General features: G+C 39.2%; 1 protein-coding gene across 1 annotated transcript in view; it reads right to left on the bottom strand.

The window, feature by feature from the left end:
- rnf150a (ring finger protein 150a) overlaps positions 1–16,187 on the bottom strand; it is a 35,001-nt gene extending 18,814 nt beyond the window's left edge. Inside the window, exon 1 of the mRNA XM_036575002.1 lies at positions 15,731–16,187. Coding sequence (XP_036430895.1) covers positions 15,731–16,187 — 457 coding nt within the window. The remainder of the gene's footprint in view (positions 1–15,730) is intronic.

Consider the following 16,187-nt stretch of genomic DNA (forward strand, 5'->3'; position numbering starts at 1 on the left):
AGACATGATGTATGAAAGAGCATGATGTAGATACATGCTAGAACAGTCTGAATGAGTAAGAACATTCTAGAACAGGCCTCCAACTCTAGACCTTGAATCTAGGCTCTGGCCCTGGATTTTGTGATTACTGGTGACATGTCCTGTCTTCCTTGGTTACTGTTGCTATGTCCATCAAACTTTCAGCTCGACCACCTAGTGGCATCTGTAGCGCTTGTGCAAACAGACCGAAACATTCAGCAGCACAACAAAATTTAGACACACACAAAGGAGAACATTTGAAATAAAAAACACACTATTATTTAAAAACAAACTTGCTATAAAAGATTTACAGCGCAGAATTTTTGATTTATGAGAACTGACAAAATATAAATGTAGGCTAAATTAAAGTGAAAAGGATTCTTTAAACCATGTTTATATTAATCAGTGCAGAAAAATCGAATAGCCTCTTAGCAATAAAGTGCTAGTTTTTCCACGTCTAATAAGGAGGAGCACTGGAGCCTAAGCCTGTCAGTTAGATTTAGAAAACTAATGAGTCAATATACGACTGTATTAATATTCATCTTTACACATAATGCTTTGATTGCAAAAAAAAGCAAGATGCCAAGTACTATTTTAAGAAAAGCTTACTTACTTAAAATTGCTCCGTAATATTATTTATCATTAGATATCATTACATTAAATGTTAGCAAATACAGCAACACAGATAACGCTTTGATTACCTTAGAGCAAACACAACCATCTCCATAATTTCAACACAAACTAGCTAGCTAAATAAAATAGCTAACTCTGCCAGCTGCCCTGCTGCACGACAACATGACGACTTCATCCATATCTAGCTAGTAAAAGACATACACTGCTACCTAGGGTACCAGCCTTTACTGCTAATGCCATTAAGGACAATTAAGGAAGAGGATAGCATAATTATGTTAACAAAAGAGCTTAAACATCACTGGTAAAAATGTTTGCTATGGATAATTATAGCAGTTGTTATCATTTAATTGCCAGGCCTACTCTGCTTTATGACTATCATCCCACAACCATTAGGTGAGAGACGCAGAGCAGATGGACCAAGAGGTGGCACCTTGTTACCCTGACAACCCTCTGCTTGTAGATGGACACAAGAATCTTGTATCAGGTGCTAGTTTGGAGGCTATAAATATCTACAGGCGCTCTATGGGAGACCAAATAGAAACACAACAAAAGCCAGCATTATCATGCTGTGTCTTTTATGCCTTTACGTAACGTTTGCCCTCTAGATGAACAACTACTGCATGTCTCTGAACACGGAGAGACCAGTGTAAAAGGGACAAACAGCAACTAGTGGAAACCAAAGTGATGGAGTACTTATAGAAAAGTTTCAAAATAAAAAGTGCTAGGTGAAGAGAAACCAATTTTTATTGGGTGCAGAGACATAAATCTATAGCATTATCTGATAAAGAGCGCACTGTCCCTGCCTGTAGTAGAGGTACATACTTTGCAATAGAACACCTTGTGATATATACCAGCAAAGGACTGAAGCTCAGTCAGACGTGGCTTTATTTAAAAATTTTCTGTAGGGAAAACGTGCAATAAGCCTGAAACAAGCCTAATTAAGGTTCTATGTAAAACCAGCTTTCTTAGGATATAATGAGAAACATGGAGTGCAACAAAATATTCAACTATAGGTCCAGACAATTATTCTACTCAAGTCATGTGTATGGAAAAGTTCAAAAAGAAGTCACCACCACCACAGTTATCTCAAGAAGGCCCTTGTCTCCCTCAATTTCCAGGTGACAATAGCATTTGGTCAAGTCACAGCAATTTAATCTGCCCTCCCATATGGTCAAGGTGAATGTGTTTCCAACAGAAGTCAGTCACTGCAGAACACAAGATGTGTTGAGGCAACCATTTCTGCACCAATACTCAGGTCAATGACTGTGATGACCTTTCACGCATAAATAAGTTTATATGCGCTGAACTTTCAATGGTCATTCAAGTGACAGGAATGCAGCCTCCAACTCAACTCCGAGTGTCCTTGTGTTTATGCAGTCCTTCCTTCACTTTGTAAAGCTGCTTTGGCCCACGCTGTCTTGGTGTTAATGCATTAGGGTCTCACAGTCTAAGCCTTAAGCCGTATACTTCTCACTCATTAGACAAACTACAGCCATCTGCGTAGGGGGATTGCTGGTCCTCTAATTTGCATGAGTGAATTACTAATTTATATAGATAGAAAAACATGTAAAGAACAACAAAAAAGTTAGAACACAATAACATGGATTATACTGGGGCTGTTCCCTCCAAGCTGATGCAAGCCAGATCTGACTAGCACCAGAGAGTCCGGCGGGTTTTGTGTCAATATGGTGAAAAAACGAATACTCAGACAAGGTCAGGACATTGTGTATTACAGCTGAAACCACTGATACTTAGTACATTCATATTTCTGCAAACTGAAGTCTGCACCATGTTGCATGTGAACCTTGTCCATTGAACAGAATGTGTTATTCAAAGAGACCTGTGGTGCACTGAGTACTGAAGAGCAAGCACAGCACAGAGAAAATAAATCTTAGTGTGGGCACATTTCAAATTTGTAAAGATGCTTCCAAGATGGTAAAATGTAAATTCTGCAATCTGTGTTTTACTAACAGTAAAATTCTGAATTTGAATTAGCACTTAAACCACAGAAGTACACATAGACTGACTGGCCACTTCATTAAGCACATCTACCTTGTATCTACACCCTTTGTCCATTTGATCAGGTCTATTTACCATAAAGGTGCACTTTATAGTTCTACAATTAATGACTGTAGTCCATCTGTTTCTGTGCATAATTGGTTAGCCCCCTTTTACCCTGTTCTTTAATGGTCAGGACCCCCAAAGGGCACCCACAGAGCAGGTATTATTTGGGTGGCGGATCACTCTCAGTACTGCAGTGACACTGATGGGGCAGTGGTGTGTTGCGCTGGTACAAGTAGATACAGACACAGCAGTGCTGCTGGAGATTTTATACAACATCCACTCCATTAGCCACTCCTACCTTGCTGGTTTACCTCGTAGATGTAAAGTCAGAGACGACAGCTCATCTGTTGCTGCACAGTTTATGTTAAGCATCTTCTAGTTCTTGATCAGTGGGCACAGGACGCTGCCCACAGGATGATGCTGGCTGGATATTTTTGGTTGGTGGACTATTCTCAGTCCAGGAGTGACACTGTGGTGTTTAAAAAGCCCAGCAGCACTGCTGTGTCTGATCCACTTGTACCAGCGCAACACAAACTAAAATGCCATCAATTTGTCAGTGTCACTGCAGTGCTGAGAATGATCCACCACCCAAATACTATGAATTGGTGTATAAAGTATTGCTAGAGGTCAGTGTATAAAACATTGCCAAAAGTGTACTGAACATTCTCACTAGCATTTACAATAATAGTCTTCAATTAAATCTTTTCACTGTTTACTGCTACGTGCCTTTCTCCAGGGAACAGAAGCAGTGATGACAGAAAGGGAGGGCACTTGAACCCAGAGGCTTCCAGAACTATGTGAACCGCGCCAATACCCACATGAGAACTGAACTAGGAACACTCCAGCTGCTTCAACGTTCCAGTTCCTGGTGCAGAGCCCAAACCAACAGAGCCACGGCCGGCCAGATGCAGTACTTTCCAAAATGCACGATTCATCATTCTCTTTCTTTAAAAAGGACTGGCCAAAAATAGCTGGTGGGTATCTGGGTGAGCAGAGTCGATATTTGGAGGCCAGTAACTCTCCTTAATGCTGAGCTGTAGATTCAGCTGGTAGCTCTAAGGTGCTGCTGAGGCCAGGATTATCCAGAGCTCTCACTGATCATTGTGAAACACAAGCCTCCATTAGCGCTTTGTCCATGACCCTGTGAAAAGGCATCAGTCGCCAGTCAGATATAAAGCCTGCCGCTGGAGTTGATGGAGTTAGTCTTTAACTCATTTTACTCTATATAGCACCAAAGCCACTGATAAAGTAATATAGTGGAATTTAAACCATCCTTACTATTTTGCACAATAAAAACAAAAACATTTCAGCTGTTTTTACCCTCATTAAAATGGTTTCTCATTAAAAAAGTGAAAGTACTGTTAACTTACAAAAATAGGTTTACTTAAGCATCTAAAATGGTTTTATTTGGGCGAAAAAAAATAAAGTATACATATGTAAGCATTTTATCTCTCAGGATTATGGGCCAAAAATCGACCCTGACTCCCAGATACATCTGAATTAAAGAATCGACGAGGAGCTCTTACTTGTTTTCCTCATCAGTAAAACCACAAAGATTAAATACTACCCTTTTTATGTCTTTTCAACAGCATAATTCATGAATACACCCCAAACTAATTTTTCAGTTTGCAGAAACTTTGTTTATTTAAGGCCCATGAAATTCGGTGATTAAATCATACAGGACTAGATGCTAGAAAACAAGACCTAGATGCTGCTCCTCTGGCACAATCCAGAGCCCATCTTCACATTTGAACACAGAACTAGGAACCTTACTTTGGGCAAAAATTATACATGCATACTCCATTAAAAAAAACTGAATCTCATACAGGTGCCACTTGAATTTGGCCATGGCAGAGGAAATGCATAATGCTATATATACATATACACACATATACACGCTTATATATAGTACATCAGCACTAAACGTTATTATTTATATATTCATTTTAATTACTAATAAACAAAATAAGAAGGACAGTGACAACTAACTGTATTGTGTCTTTAAATCGACCTGATGATTTTTTAATATGAGGCAGGCTACTGATTTTACGGTTTTGCACAAAGGCTGTGTGAAACCAGCTTCCCCACCCCAACAGTTGTTGGTTAACAAATGGTACGTGGCCAGAGTTAATGAAATATGTCAATTTAATGTGACTGAGGGTGAAACTGAGACAGCTGCCAACTAAACTGAGCCCAAATAAAAGGGAAAGTCTTTGACAATCCCAATGCAGCTTCTAGCTAGACTCTTTTAAGCTGGAGTGAGTTGTAAGTAGGTGCTGAACTGGGATTTATCTTGGTCCTACATGCAAGATTTTCTTCAGAACTTACAATGAGTTACTGTTCTTCATGAACAGAGCCATGTACAGATACTGATTACCAGTAGGCTCATAAATGTGAGTGCTGATGGGGTTCCTAAATGTGCACATAGCAGGCTGAGTGTTCTCAAACAAACCGGTTCTGTGTGCTTTGTTACAGGTGGTCCTCAGCAAAGACACTCCTGTGAGCGTTCTGGCGTTTTTCCAGTTTCTTGTGGAAACACTACGGCTCACTCATATTTTCCTGTATGGACTAGTCTGTTTCCACCATCTTCTGTCAATTCCTGTTACTATCAATCACCTGTTCATTTGACAGAGCCTCTTCACATCTTTTGCTTTTCTCGTCACTGTCTCTTTCTGTCCATCCATCTGTCTGCTCCTCTTAGGCGGTGCCGTTTGGATTGCGACTGGAGGTAGGCCAGCTGCGGCACAAATAGCAGCAGACTCTTGAGCTTTCCAGTTCCTGTTCTGGGATCCTCCTAGGTGATTAGAGTCTTACCCTAGTATTACTGTATGTATGTTTTAGTACGTTTCAGAATGAAAAAGTTAATAAAATAATACACTTAAGACATATTGCTGCAGTTCTAACAAATGTAAAGTGTTTTGGTTTGGTTTGCTTCAGTCCTCATTCAGTTTCTGAGCCAAAGCTGAGTTTTGTATCACAGTTCAGCACAGAAAAATGTAACCTACTTTGAACTCAGATTATTTTTTTCACTATTACATATAAGTTTAATGCAAGATGTGCAAATTCAAATTAGAAGTCTTTTCAAAAAGAGAATGAAACAAAACGAAGTGCAAAAACAACAGAATTGTCAACATGAGCAAGTAGAACAAAACATCAACTAGAATAAAACTGTAAACATCAAGTGGTAGAGCAATTGTACCAATCGGAAACTATAAAAAATGTAAGCAGCAAGCAAATTAAAATGTAAACATCAAATGAATTAAATCTAACCATCACTTGGTTTTCAATTTTTTTTCCATTTATCAAGAGAGTAGCTGACAGAACAATTTGAAATGTCCACCTATCCGTTGCAATCCCAATACACTGTGCTTTACTCAGCTCTTCACAAAGTTCTGCCTTTGTTTCTTTGTCGGCTCCTCTTATGTACTGATATGCAGCATGCTTAAAATTTCATACTGGGGCTCAAGCTTATTTAACAGTGATCAGAATCCCTCATTCTTTATGACTTGAAATTGGTGCCTATAAACAAAACTGAAAGGTTATGAAATGGAAGCTGTGAAAGATGCTATATAAATAAAGCATATAAATATTATGATGTAACACAATTGGCTGAGCGCGGTCAGAGGTCAGGAAGAATCCGGCACCGAATATTGCTGGAAATGCTGGCAAAACAAGGTTTAAATCATTGGCCGCCAAACAAATCATGGATTACGGTTTAGTTTCGGTTCAGAACCATTACACTACTAGAAAATAACTTTGCAAAAGAAGGCAACAAAATTGTAAAATTTAAATATAACTTTAATGTAATGTTGTCATTATGCAAGTGCATTTCTACTAATTATGATATCTGAGTATCCAGATAGTGGATATTCAGTTACCCACACTGAAAGTAAAAGCATCAACTAAAACAAAAGGCTTCAGACAAAATTGCTATTCTGTTTAAGGGGTAAAACATTTAAAAACATTTTATTATTACTAAAAGAAAAATCTAATGCAATCAGAAGGTTTTCATGTTGGATGAGTAACAGAAGATGCCTCTTCAGAGGTGCTTATGAGAATTAGGTGCTAATGAGGACTTGTCATCTTCTACACTTGATCATTTGTCCTCAGTGGATGATACGCCGGCAAGTTACTTTGCCAGAGAATTTTTTTTTTCCAAAGTTTCTGGACCCAGATGACATCAGCTAGAGTAGTTAGCCTAGTTAGCGAAAAGGCCGCACCTGAGCCAGCTGCGCTATCTCAATCATGTGTTCAGATTCAGGTACTTGTGCATTGTACTAGCAAAGTATAACATATTTACTCATAAAACTGCTTCTGCTAAAACATAAAAATATGTATTCTCTGTCTTCCCATAATGAAAAACAGCGAATCCCAAATAGTGGTTACAGCATTCGAATACTGACCTCAAACGGTTAACCGAGGACTCAAGTACCCAAGCCCACTCCTGATTCTTATTCCAAGTAATTTTTGCACCATTTCTACTGGGCCATTCATCATAAAATGTTCACATAATGTAAAGGGCAGCCGCTGTTTTCAAACTAAAATAAAAATATGGTGATATGCATGACCCTGTGTCCTTACATTGTATAAAAACAAGTGTGTGTGTGTAGCCCTCCTTCCTTTTTTTTTCTCATCTAACACATCAGCCCTGTCATAACAGCCTCTCTCCTCACCTACTCATAACACGTCAAACAGGACCCCTATTAAGGCCAGTACACACAAGGCCTTTAGTGTCACCCTGCAGGAGATAACACTGCACAGAGCACGACACTGAAGTGCTTACGTCCACAGTGAGCTCAGCGCACATCGCCCAAGTAGGGTTTTACTTCTATACAGCCTGGGGCTTGCATGAATGTTTAGTAAGGGTAATAGAATATCTCAGTTTAAGACATAACCACACCTCTGGAAAAGTACAAGGTGCATAAATAAGCAGAATATCCTGCTTTCAGCAAACACGTCAGCAAACACGTCAGCAAACACAAGCATCTTCTATCACTACATCCCTAATGAAGAGTATGAAAACTGATATCAGCGAAGAGAAAACATTAAGTACAACAGAAAGAAGACACATAGCCCTTTATACCACCCCACCCCACCTCCGTTTATCACCATAGAGACAGCAGTGAACATGGCCAAACAAACGCAGGCGTGCACTAGGACAACACTGCTGTAACAGCACTTCCTCAATCTGTACTTCCCTCTCACTAAGTACAGGGAATCGTGTTTAAAGATGGAGATTAGGTTGAAATCCAGGTCACTTTAGAGTTTCTACGTCTTAAATCATGAACTTCTGGACCATGAGTTCCAGAACTGAGTGGCTGTGTACACCACATGAAACGGGTGAAGGCAGTAAACGCTGCCCTACTCCATCTCTATGATTACCTGCTTAGTCACAGAAAAGTTTAAATTAACTCAAGACTAAAGCCTTCCAGACGCTGCCAGATTGATAAAAATAGTATATAGGACAAATTAAAGTTTTGTGTTGCCTTTCATGTGAGTGCTATATCAACACTTACTGGCCATAAAGTGGACAAGGTAGTCTGACAGGACTCAGTACAGTTGTACAAGGCTGTAGTTTCTTTGTTTTCCTGTTCAGTTAGCAAAACTATGAAAACCTACACTGAAGGGAAAATCATGAAACTCACACCTGCATGTGTAAAATGATCATGCTAACAAGCTGCTTGGTTTTTAAAATGCCAAGACTTGCAGAAAAAGTGCAGGTGGACATAACAGAGTCAGCAGATGTTACCCTAGATAAAGTCATTAATGTAGAAACTGAGAAATAGACTAAACCAGCAACTAATAATGTGATCTTGAACTAATTTCCACAGATACTCAATTATTTAGCCGGTCCTGTAAACAGCATACTAAAATTTCTTAAAAAGGATTAAAGATGCTTGGATTTTAGTGACATGATCAGATTATTATTTGCACACACACTGTTAAAAGAATTGCACAGACACTGTATCATTATTATAATTCTGAAACATCAAAAAAACCTGTGCTTATTTTTAATACTTTGGAACACAATTACATCATAAAGAATTCATGTAATTATTTTAAAAAGAAGAAGAAAATGAAGAAAAAGAAGAGAGAAAAAAGGCAAGAGTCTAACTGGCTTGTTAATGTAAGGTGAGCAAAAAGAGACAGACTCATGTAGACCTGGAGATTCCCTAAGTGTTTATAAATGGGCTGAACAAATTCTAGCCAAAATCAAATTTTTTTAAGCAGTTATAAGATTCCAAGATCATCTGATTAATAAGCCCTTTATGAGCTGGATCAGAAGTATTGAGGCAGGGATTAGTTAAAACTGCGTATGGCAAAGAGGGCCCAGAAGCAGGATTACAAAACATTGGGGTAAAATTTAACAGTAAAATACATAACCTCATATTTGGGATTATCAGTTTTCCCTGTGGAGCGACTGATTTTTCAGAGGGTTCTGGAACACTTCTGAAGAAGCCCTGCTGTAGTGTCATCATCCATCCAGGCAATACTACCTGGACTACCCGAAAATTGACGCACTGCAAAGAATAGCGTTTCTGCTCCAACCTGAGACCTGACTGAACTCAGTAGAACAAATTCAGAATGAATTCAAATGGTGATGAGAAATGAATCCACTTATTGATGGAAAGCATTTAGAAAGCTAACATACTTCTTGCCCATCTGAGACAAATCCTGGATAAAAAGCAAAACAGGTAGTATATACGCCCAAGATTAAGAGACTTGTCCTGACGCCTCAGGATCATTTAAGGTACTTTATGAGTAGAACCAGGGACATACAAGGACTTTCCACTCTACCACCTTCATCACTTACACAACACAACCATTCACTCTGTCACTGTTGGCTGTTATGAATCAATAATAACACATTAAATGCAGGTCTGGGCTAGTTTCCGGCCTCGGTTAAATTCTGATGAAGCTGGTTATGTCAGAAGAAGGCGAACTTAAGCTACAATATGAGCTCATGTTCTACACCATCCTGCAGGATTCAGCTGCTAATTAGAGCTAACAGCACAGTCTGAATCCTTCCACTCAATAAAGCATTAATAAACTCATTTAGGCACAATGAAAAACTGCTCCATAATCCTGGGAATACAAAACATGATATTATCCTGGGCTTCACTGCCTCAGGATAGAGTTCATAATTGGAGTGAACTTATTAGGACTGTGCTGTCTAATCTTATACCGCAAGTGGGGGTCCAAGCTTTTGTTCCTACCAAAGAACAAGAGGACTGAGTCAAATGGTCAAGCCAAACTGTACATCAGACAAGACTTTAATGAGCTGAATTAGGTTTGCTATTAAATAGCTGCAATAAAAAGCTGTCTCCACAATCTCTCGCAGATACATTATATGTACAAGTATGTGGACACCTATACATCACACCCATATGAGACTGCTGGACATCCCATTCCAAAACAATGGGGATTAATGTAGGGTTGGCCCCTGCTTTGCGGCTATAACAGTGTTGTTTCCAGAGGTGGTTTCGAACGCTGTAGTGAGTGATGCACAAACTAACTTGTGGCAAAGGTGGTATCCTATAACAGTGCCATGTTTAAAGTCACTGAGCTCTTCAGTTTGACCCATTCTACTATCAATGTTTTTTCTAACAAAATTGCATGGGTGTGTGCTTAATTTTATCTACCTGTTAGCAATGGGTGTGGCTGAAACACCTGAACTCAGTAACAAGGAGAGATGTCCACATAGTTTTGGTTATATAGTGTATTTTGAGCATCTTTGCTTTCCTGATCATCACTTCAACTAAGGGTGGAAAATATGGCAAAAATCTATATGATTTGCATTGTGATGTTTCATTTTTCTGAGATTATTGAACAAGTTGGAACAAAGCAGTGCCACATGTTAAAAAGTCTATGGAAAAATGGGGTGCACCAAAGTTCCGGTAATCAGAATATTTTGGCCAAAAATGCACGACTAAATGATTGATTAAAAATGCAGTTTATTTTCTTTGCTTTGCCGCACTGGTCAGCAAAGTCAAAGTGTTCCTGCAGCAGCAGATCAACAGTGGAAAAAATTGTCAGTCGCATGTTTTTCATGTTTTCTACAAGGAATATTAGACAAGTCATTTGAAATCACTGCTTATCCTGGGAATTAAGAAAGGGAACAACACTCTACTACACATTTGATATGAATTGAAAACATGACATCCTGCTCGATATGCAGAATACAGCAAAACAACAGAAGCAGAACATTCTGTAGCCTACACACCGAAATAATTTAAAGTTTATTTTATGTGAAGTGTTTTTATTTTTTAATCAGCTAAATTTTGTCCAATATAAAGCAGATTTTGTCAATAAAAATATGTATTTTCCTTATTATTTTTAGCCTTTACATTTAGCATGCACATTCAAAAGCAAGAATAAAATGGCACATTTAAAAAGAAAACGTTTTTAAAAGGTGCACCTGGAATGGTTTCTGTTTTGAATAGGAATTTTCGGTGCATCACCAGAAAAACTACAGTGTAATTACAACCATTTTGTTTTAATTCAACAGAAGCAAAAATCAAACAACTGGTAAAAATAAGGTAAAAAATGAGTAAACGAGGTAGTGATATAAGTAGCTGACTTTCTTGTCACTATGATTTATATACACATGTTGTTGTTTCTGCTGTCGTTCAGTACCTTATAGCGGTAGATGACCGCCAGTGGCCTGCAAAACGTTGCCACTGTGATAGCATTACTGGACTAGCCACGGCATTCCTGGTGTTAGGCACTATATTTATGGTGTTAGCCACTATATTTATCCTATAAGAGTTTTGAACACAAGCAAATGTGATAGTAATCTGTGTCGTGTTTTTCGGTGACGTTTGCATATTGTTGTATTGAAAGGGTTTGCTTGGACTTCAGCTGCCGAAGTTCAGCACCCGTATTTCTGGAAAAACTATCCACATCCACATTTTTCCACCGCTGCAGCTGACAGCTTTGGGTAAAGGGAAGTCTTGACAAAAATTAACGTTAACAGCTGAAGTGCACAGCTTGTGATGAGAGAATTTTCAACCACTGCTCCACTGAAAGATATGGATATTTTCTGTATCCATCTACCGTAATAATATTAATGTAGCAGAAATCTGTCTATTTATGATACACACTGTTATCCAGTGTTCTAGAGGTACTGATACCCAAAGACATTCAATGTGAAGTAACTGGTCACAGCAACAATAACATATCATATTGCCCACCCCTAACCTCAGCAGCCTTTCTGCATGAGCAGGTGACCGATACTTGGTGGACGTCCGTCTCCACCTCCCGACATGCAGAAAATGTTCTATTTATTATCTGACATGCAAGCTATTTCTTAAGCTCACAAATGGGTCACCTACCAACCCATGCACTAACGATGAGTAACTGTGTAAAAAAGCCCTGAGCAAGAACAGCAGCATGACTTCCTTTCCTAACAGCTCAACCTTCCCTACTGGGTTCAATAGTTTTATTCATGGACTGTGAGTTTGTCAAGGCAAGAGCAGGATCTTATCAGTGTTTCTTACAAATTAGAAAAATATAATAGGGGCATATGTTCAAGCTCGTGGGTTTTTTACTGTGATAATGTTCGTGTCTTAATATAAGACTGGGAAATCTTCCAGGTCAAAGCTCAGAAGGCCTAATCTTTGCATGTTATAGCATACAAACACAAACAGGCACCAAGGCATGGCTTGCCAAAAACATCTAACTAAGTTAGCAATTAGGGCCTTGTTCAGTGAGCTCAGTGATAATGACTGTAGAAAATGTGGTCTGAGCTTCTTCTTTTTCCAAGTTTGGTCTTAAATAAGCCTCAAATGTAAATTTCTGCTGCATAGCACTTTAAGGGCACTTCTAGGAGTATTTTCAAGTCACGTTTATGCTAATGATTGCATGATTTAGAAATGCAGCCCTTCAGGAATTGGAGTGCAGAAGTGCATAGGTGGCCAGTTAGTGATGCAGTTTTATTGTGACTATTGCTGCCAACATGTAGATGTGTGTAAACCGTTGTGTATGTCTTCTCTTTCCCTGGATGAACAAAGAAAATAAACTCACATCCTTGAATTAAATAAGCAGCTCCGGGTTCATAGCTAAGGGGAACAGGGGCTCCACTACACAGACTGAGAATTTCTGAGAAACACAGATTTACACCACTAAACAATGAACACTTAAGTCTGTTATTCAGCATTAGAGCACAGTGGGTACCTCACATTTAGGTTCACAGGAGGCTAAATTAAAAAACGTGTTCTAAATCAAAAATGTTCTGCAGTGTTGACAGACGGTGCCATGTTGTTGGCCAGCCGTGGTTGTTGAATACATATATATTCAACCAAGCCTTGACAAGAGAAAAGGTTCCCATTAGAGAGAGCTGCTTGGGTTCCTTTTACAGAAGGACATGGGTTTGGTTCCTATGCTCAACCAGAGGCAGCGACAGAAGCAGAACACAGAAGTTCACATATTTACATGATGGCAGAAATAGATCGTTTAGATCACCACACTAAATACGCCTTTATACTGAGAATAATTAAACACTCACCATTCAACCGTACCAAAGCTCACTGGAGCACTTTTAAACTCTTACTGGATTCATTTCTAGACCAATACTACTTTAACCCTTGTGTGGTGTTCAGGTCTGTGGGTCCCATTTTCAATGATTACCAAAAGAAAAAATGATGCAATTTACTATTATTGCAATCTCAGATTCTTGGTCTTTGCTCATCTTCTGTGAAGAACATATAAAATTACACATTTTCAGTGTTTTCACACTGTTTACCCCTACACATTTATATTACACGTGGTGTTGGGGTGAACCCATGGGCAATAACAGTGTGGAGGTGCTGTGTCCCTTCACTCTGTTCTCCTCCTACATGGCCTGCTGTTAGTGGCTACAGCTTCTAAAGGAGAACCCTACGCTGACCACTTGTGATATTTTAAACATATTTTTACATAAAAAATTAAGAATTAAAATAGAAACACAAAATACATTGCATTTACATTGATAAGTATTGAGAAGATTCAGTACCAAAAACCAGTGATGTGTTGCTCTGAAAAAGAAAGTATTCATTTAAACCTTACACAGATAATATAAATAATGTGGTGACTGTGGTGGTCCTCCTGCCGAGCTCGTTTGCCCTGATGTGAACAGCCTCTTGATGCGACACCAGCTTATTTAACACCTTATTTGATTTAAGATCTCATTTCATAGAGTGATACTAAGTTCAGCCAATTGAACAGCATCTATAGTATCAGGTTGACCAGCTCAGGAGGAGAAACCATCAGTTTAGCTGTCACGTTGGTTACAGCTAACGAATTCTGACAAAATCTGATGTGACGTAATTAATTCCATGCCTGACCAACCAGGTTTGTTAACAGGGAAAAGCAACGCGAAAAAATCAGAGGCAAGTAGCCACCTGGGCCATATTAGGGCAGGGATGTCCAAATTTTTTTCAAAGAGGGCCAGATTGTACTGTGTTAAAATACCTGATTGCTGGCATAAAATTCACAAATAATTCAAAATATTACGCTTCCAAAATATCAGCGCATAGAATCTGAGCTTTCTGTGAGTATGGTGTTTCTTATCACTGTATAAAAGATGCATGAGGCTTTTTTATTGTTGGACTGTTCTGCCAGAACAGTTTGGATTGATAAGCGTTTACAACAAATAATAATATTGTTTAAGAGCAACAATACATCATATCTAATGTATGAATCATATTTCTATTAAAATGGTTTTTATTTGTTGAAAAATGTAATTTGTGAGACAAACTAAACAAAAACCTATACATTTTTGGTTTTGTTAGGTAACGTTTACAGAGCAAATAAACGCAGTGTAGCCACATTTTTGTTAAAGGGTTAATATTTACTGAACTGCTGAATTTGCTCTGATAAGAAGTTATCCATCCTGCCAAAATCTGCAGTTTTTTTGAGACAGGGAGAATTGCTACATGCTGGCTGGCGGACCACTTATAATACACTGTAAAACAGAAGCTGGGAGCCAATCAAAATCTGTCTGTGGGCCGCATTTGGCCCTGTGGCCGGACTTTGGACACCCCTGGCTTAGGGTCAGACGCAGTGCAGCTTTTGCACATCAGTTGTGCTTTTTTGACATGTCAGTACTCCAGTTTGATATAATGACACACTTAAAAATGGTCATCGAAGGGCTCTTAAATAAAGGCAATGTTTCTATTTAGAACCTTCTATATAGAACTATTTCATGCTTGAATGGTTTAACTGCATGGTGCAATGGTCCTTCAGCTTGAGGGAGAATGTGTTTTATATGGTTCTAGATAGAACCTTTTTCGAAAATGGTCCTATATTGCACCAATAAAGGATTATTATATTGTTACAATCATGACATCATAACGATAGCAGAGCATTTTTAGTGCTAGACAGAACTATTTTCAAAAAGGTTCTATTTAGAACCATATACAACACGTTCACCATCAATCTGAATTCTAGCATGAAATGGTTTTATATAGAATTCATGGTTATAAATAGCACCATTGCTTTTACTAAAGAACCCTTTGAAGAACCTCTTTGTGTGGGGAGCTCTATAAAATCAATATATTTTTAACACATTAAATAGTAAAAAATGAACTGAACCTTGACCTCAGAATTAAAAAAATCATACTGAACTTGAAAATATAAATATCGCTACACCCCTGTGTTGAAACAGAAATGTTGTAGCATTTCAAACGCATGGAAATAGTCACTGAAATGCTTAAAAGGAATAGTTTAAAAATAAATACACACAATATTTGGTGTCCCAAGTTTGCCTTTTAGTTCTGCACTGCAGCTACGAGGCTAATGTAGGTAACAAGCAATGGAAATCAATGCCACCAACAATCTTTATGGGTGACAGATTTCTGTAATACTAACCTCACAGCTCCAGTACTAAACTAAACAAGCAAACTAGGGACACCAAACATGTCTTAGCTGATTAACTGATCTCTGACAAAAAGGGAAACTGTGCAAATATCAGCGAACCATTCCTTTAAAGATTTAGACGAGCTTAAAGGTTGCCAGAGCCAGCTTTAATCCCTACCTTGGTGAGGCATGGTTATAGTTTCGTTGGAGTTACTCGATCCCACGTTGAAGATGACCACGGCGGAGGCATTGAGGCTCGCTGCGAGCCGGATTTTCTCTCGGTACGTGCAGTTCCCCCGGGCTATGAGCGCTATCCATGGGTTTTGGTGGTCGCGGCTGGTGGGGAACCTGGTGTTACTGTCGCAGGCCTGCCTGTCGTGTCCCGGCGCGGGCAGTAGCACGGTCCCCCGGGCCTCCCGCTTGGGTGAATGCTCTCCGTACCGCCCGCACTCAGTCTTCTCCGTCCGCAGCTCCGAGGTCACCGGGTCCACGTAGGTGATGTTGACAAAGGCCGTGTACCACTCTTCTTTCTCGGCCACGGTGAAGTCCAGGCACAGCAGGTGTACGAAGCAGAAGGACAGCAGCCACGTCGACAGAGCCAGGCTGCGGCACGCTTTCACCAGCGACACTGCCAT

This window comes from Colossoma macropomum, unplaced genomic scaffold, assembly GCF_904425465.1.
Source record: "Colossoma macropomum unplaced genomic scaffold, Colossoma_macropomum, whole genome shotgun sequence".
Taxonomy (NCBI): Eukaryota; Metazoa; Chordata; class Actinopteri; order Characiformes; family Serrasalmidae; genus Colossoma; species Colossoma macropomum.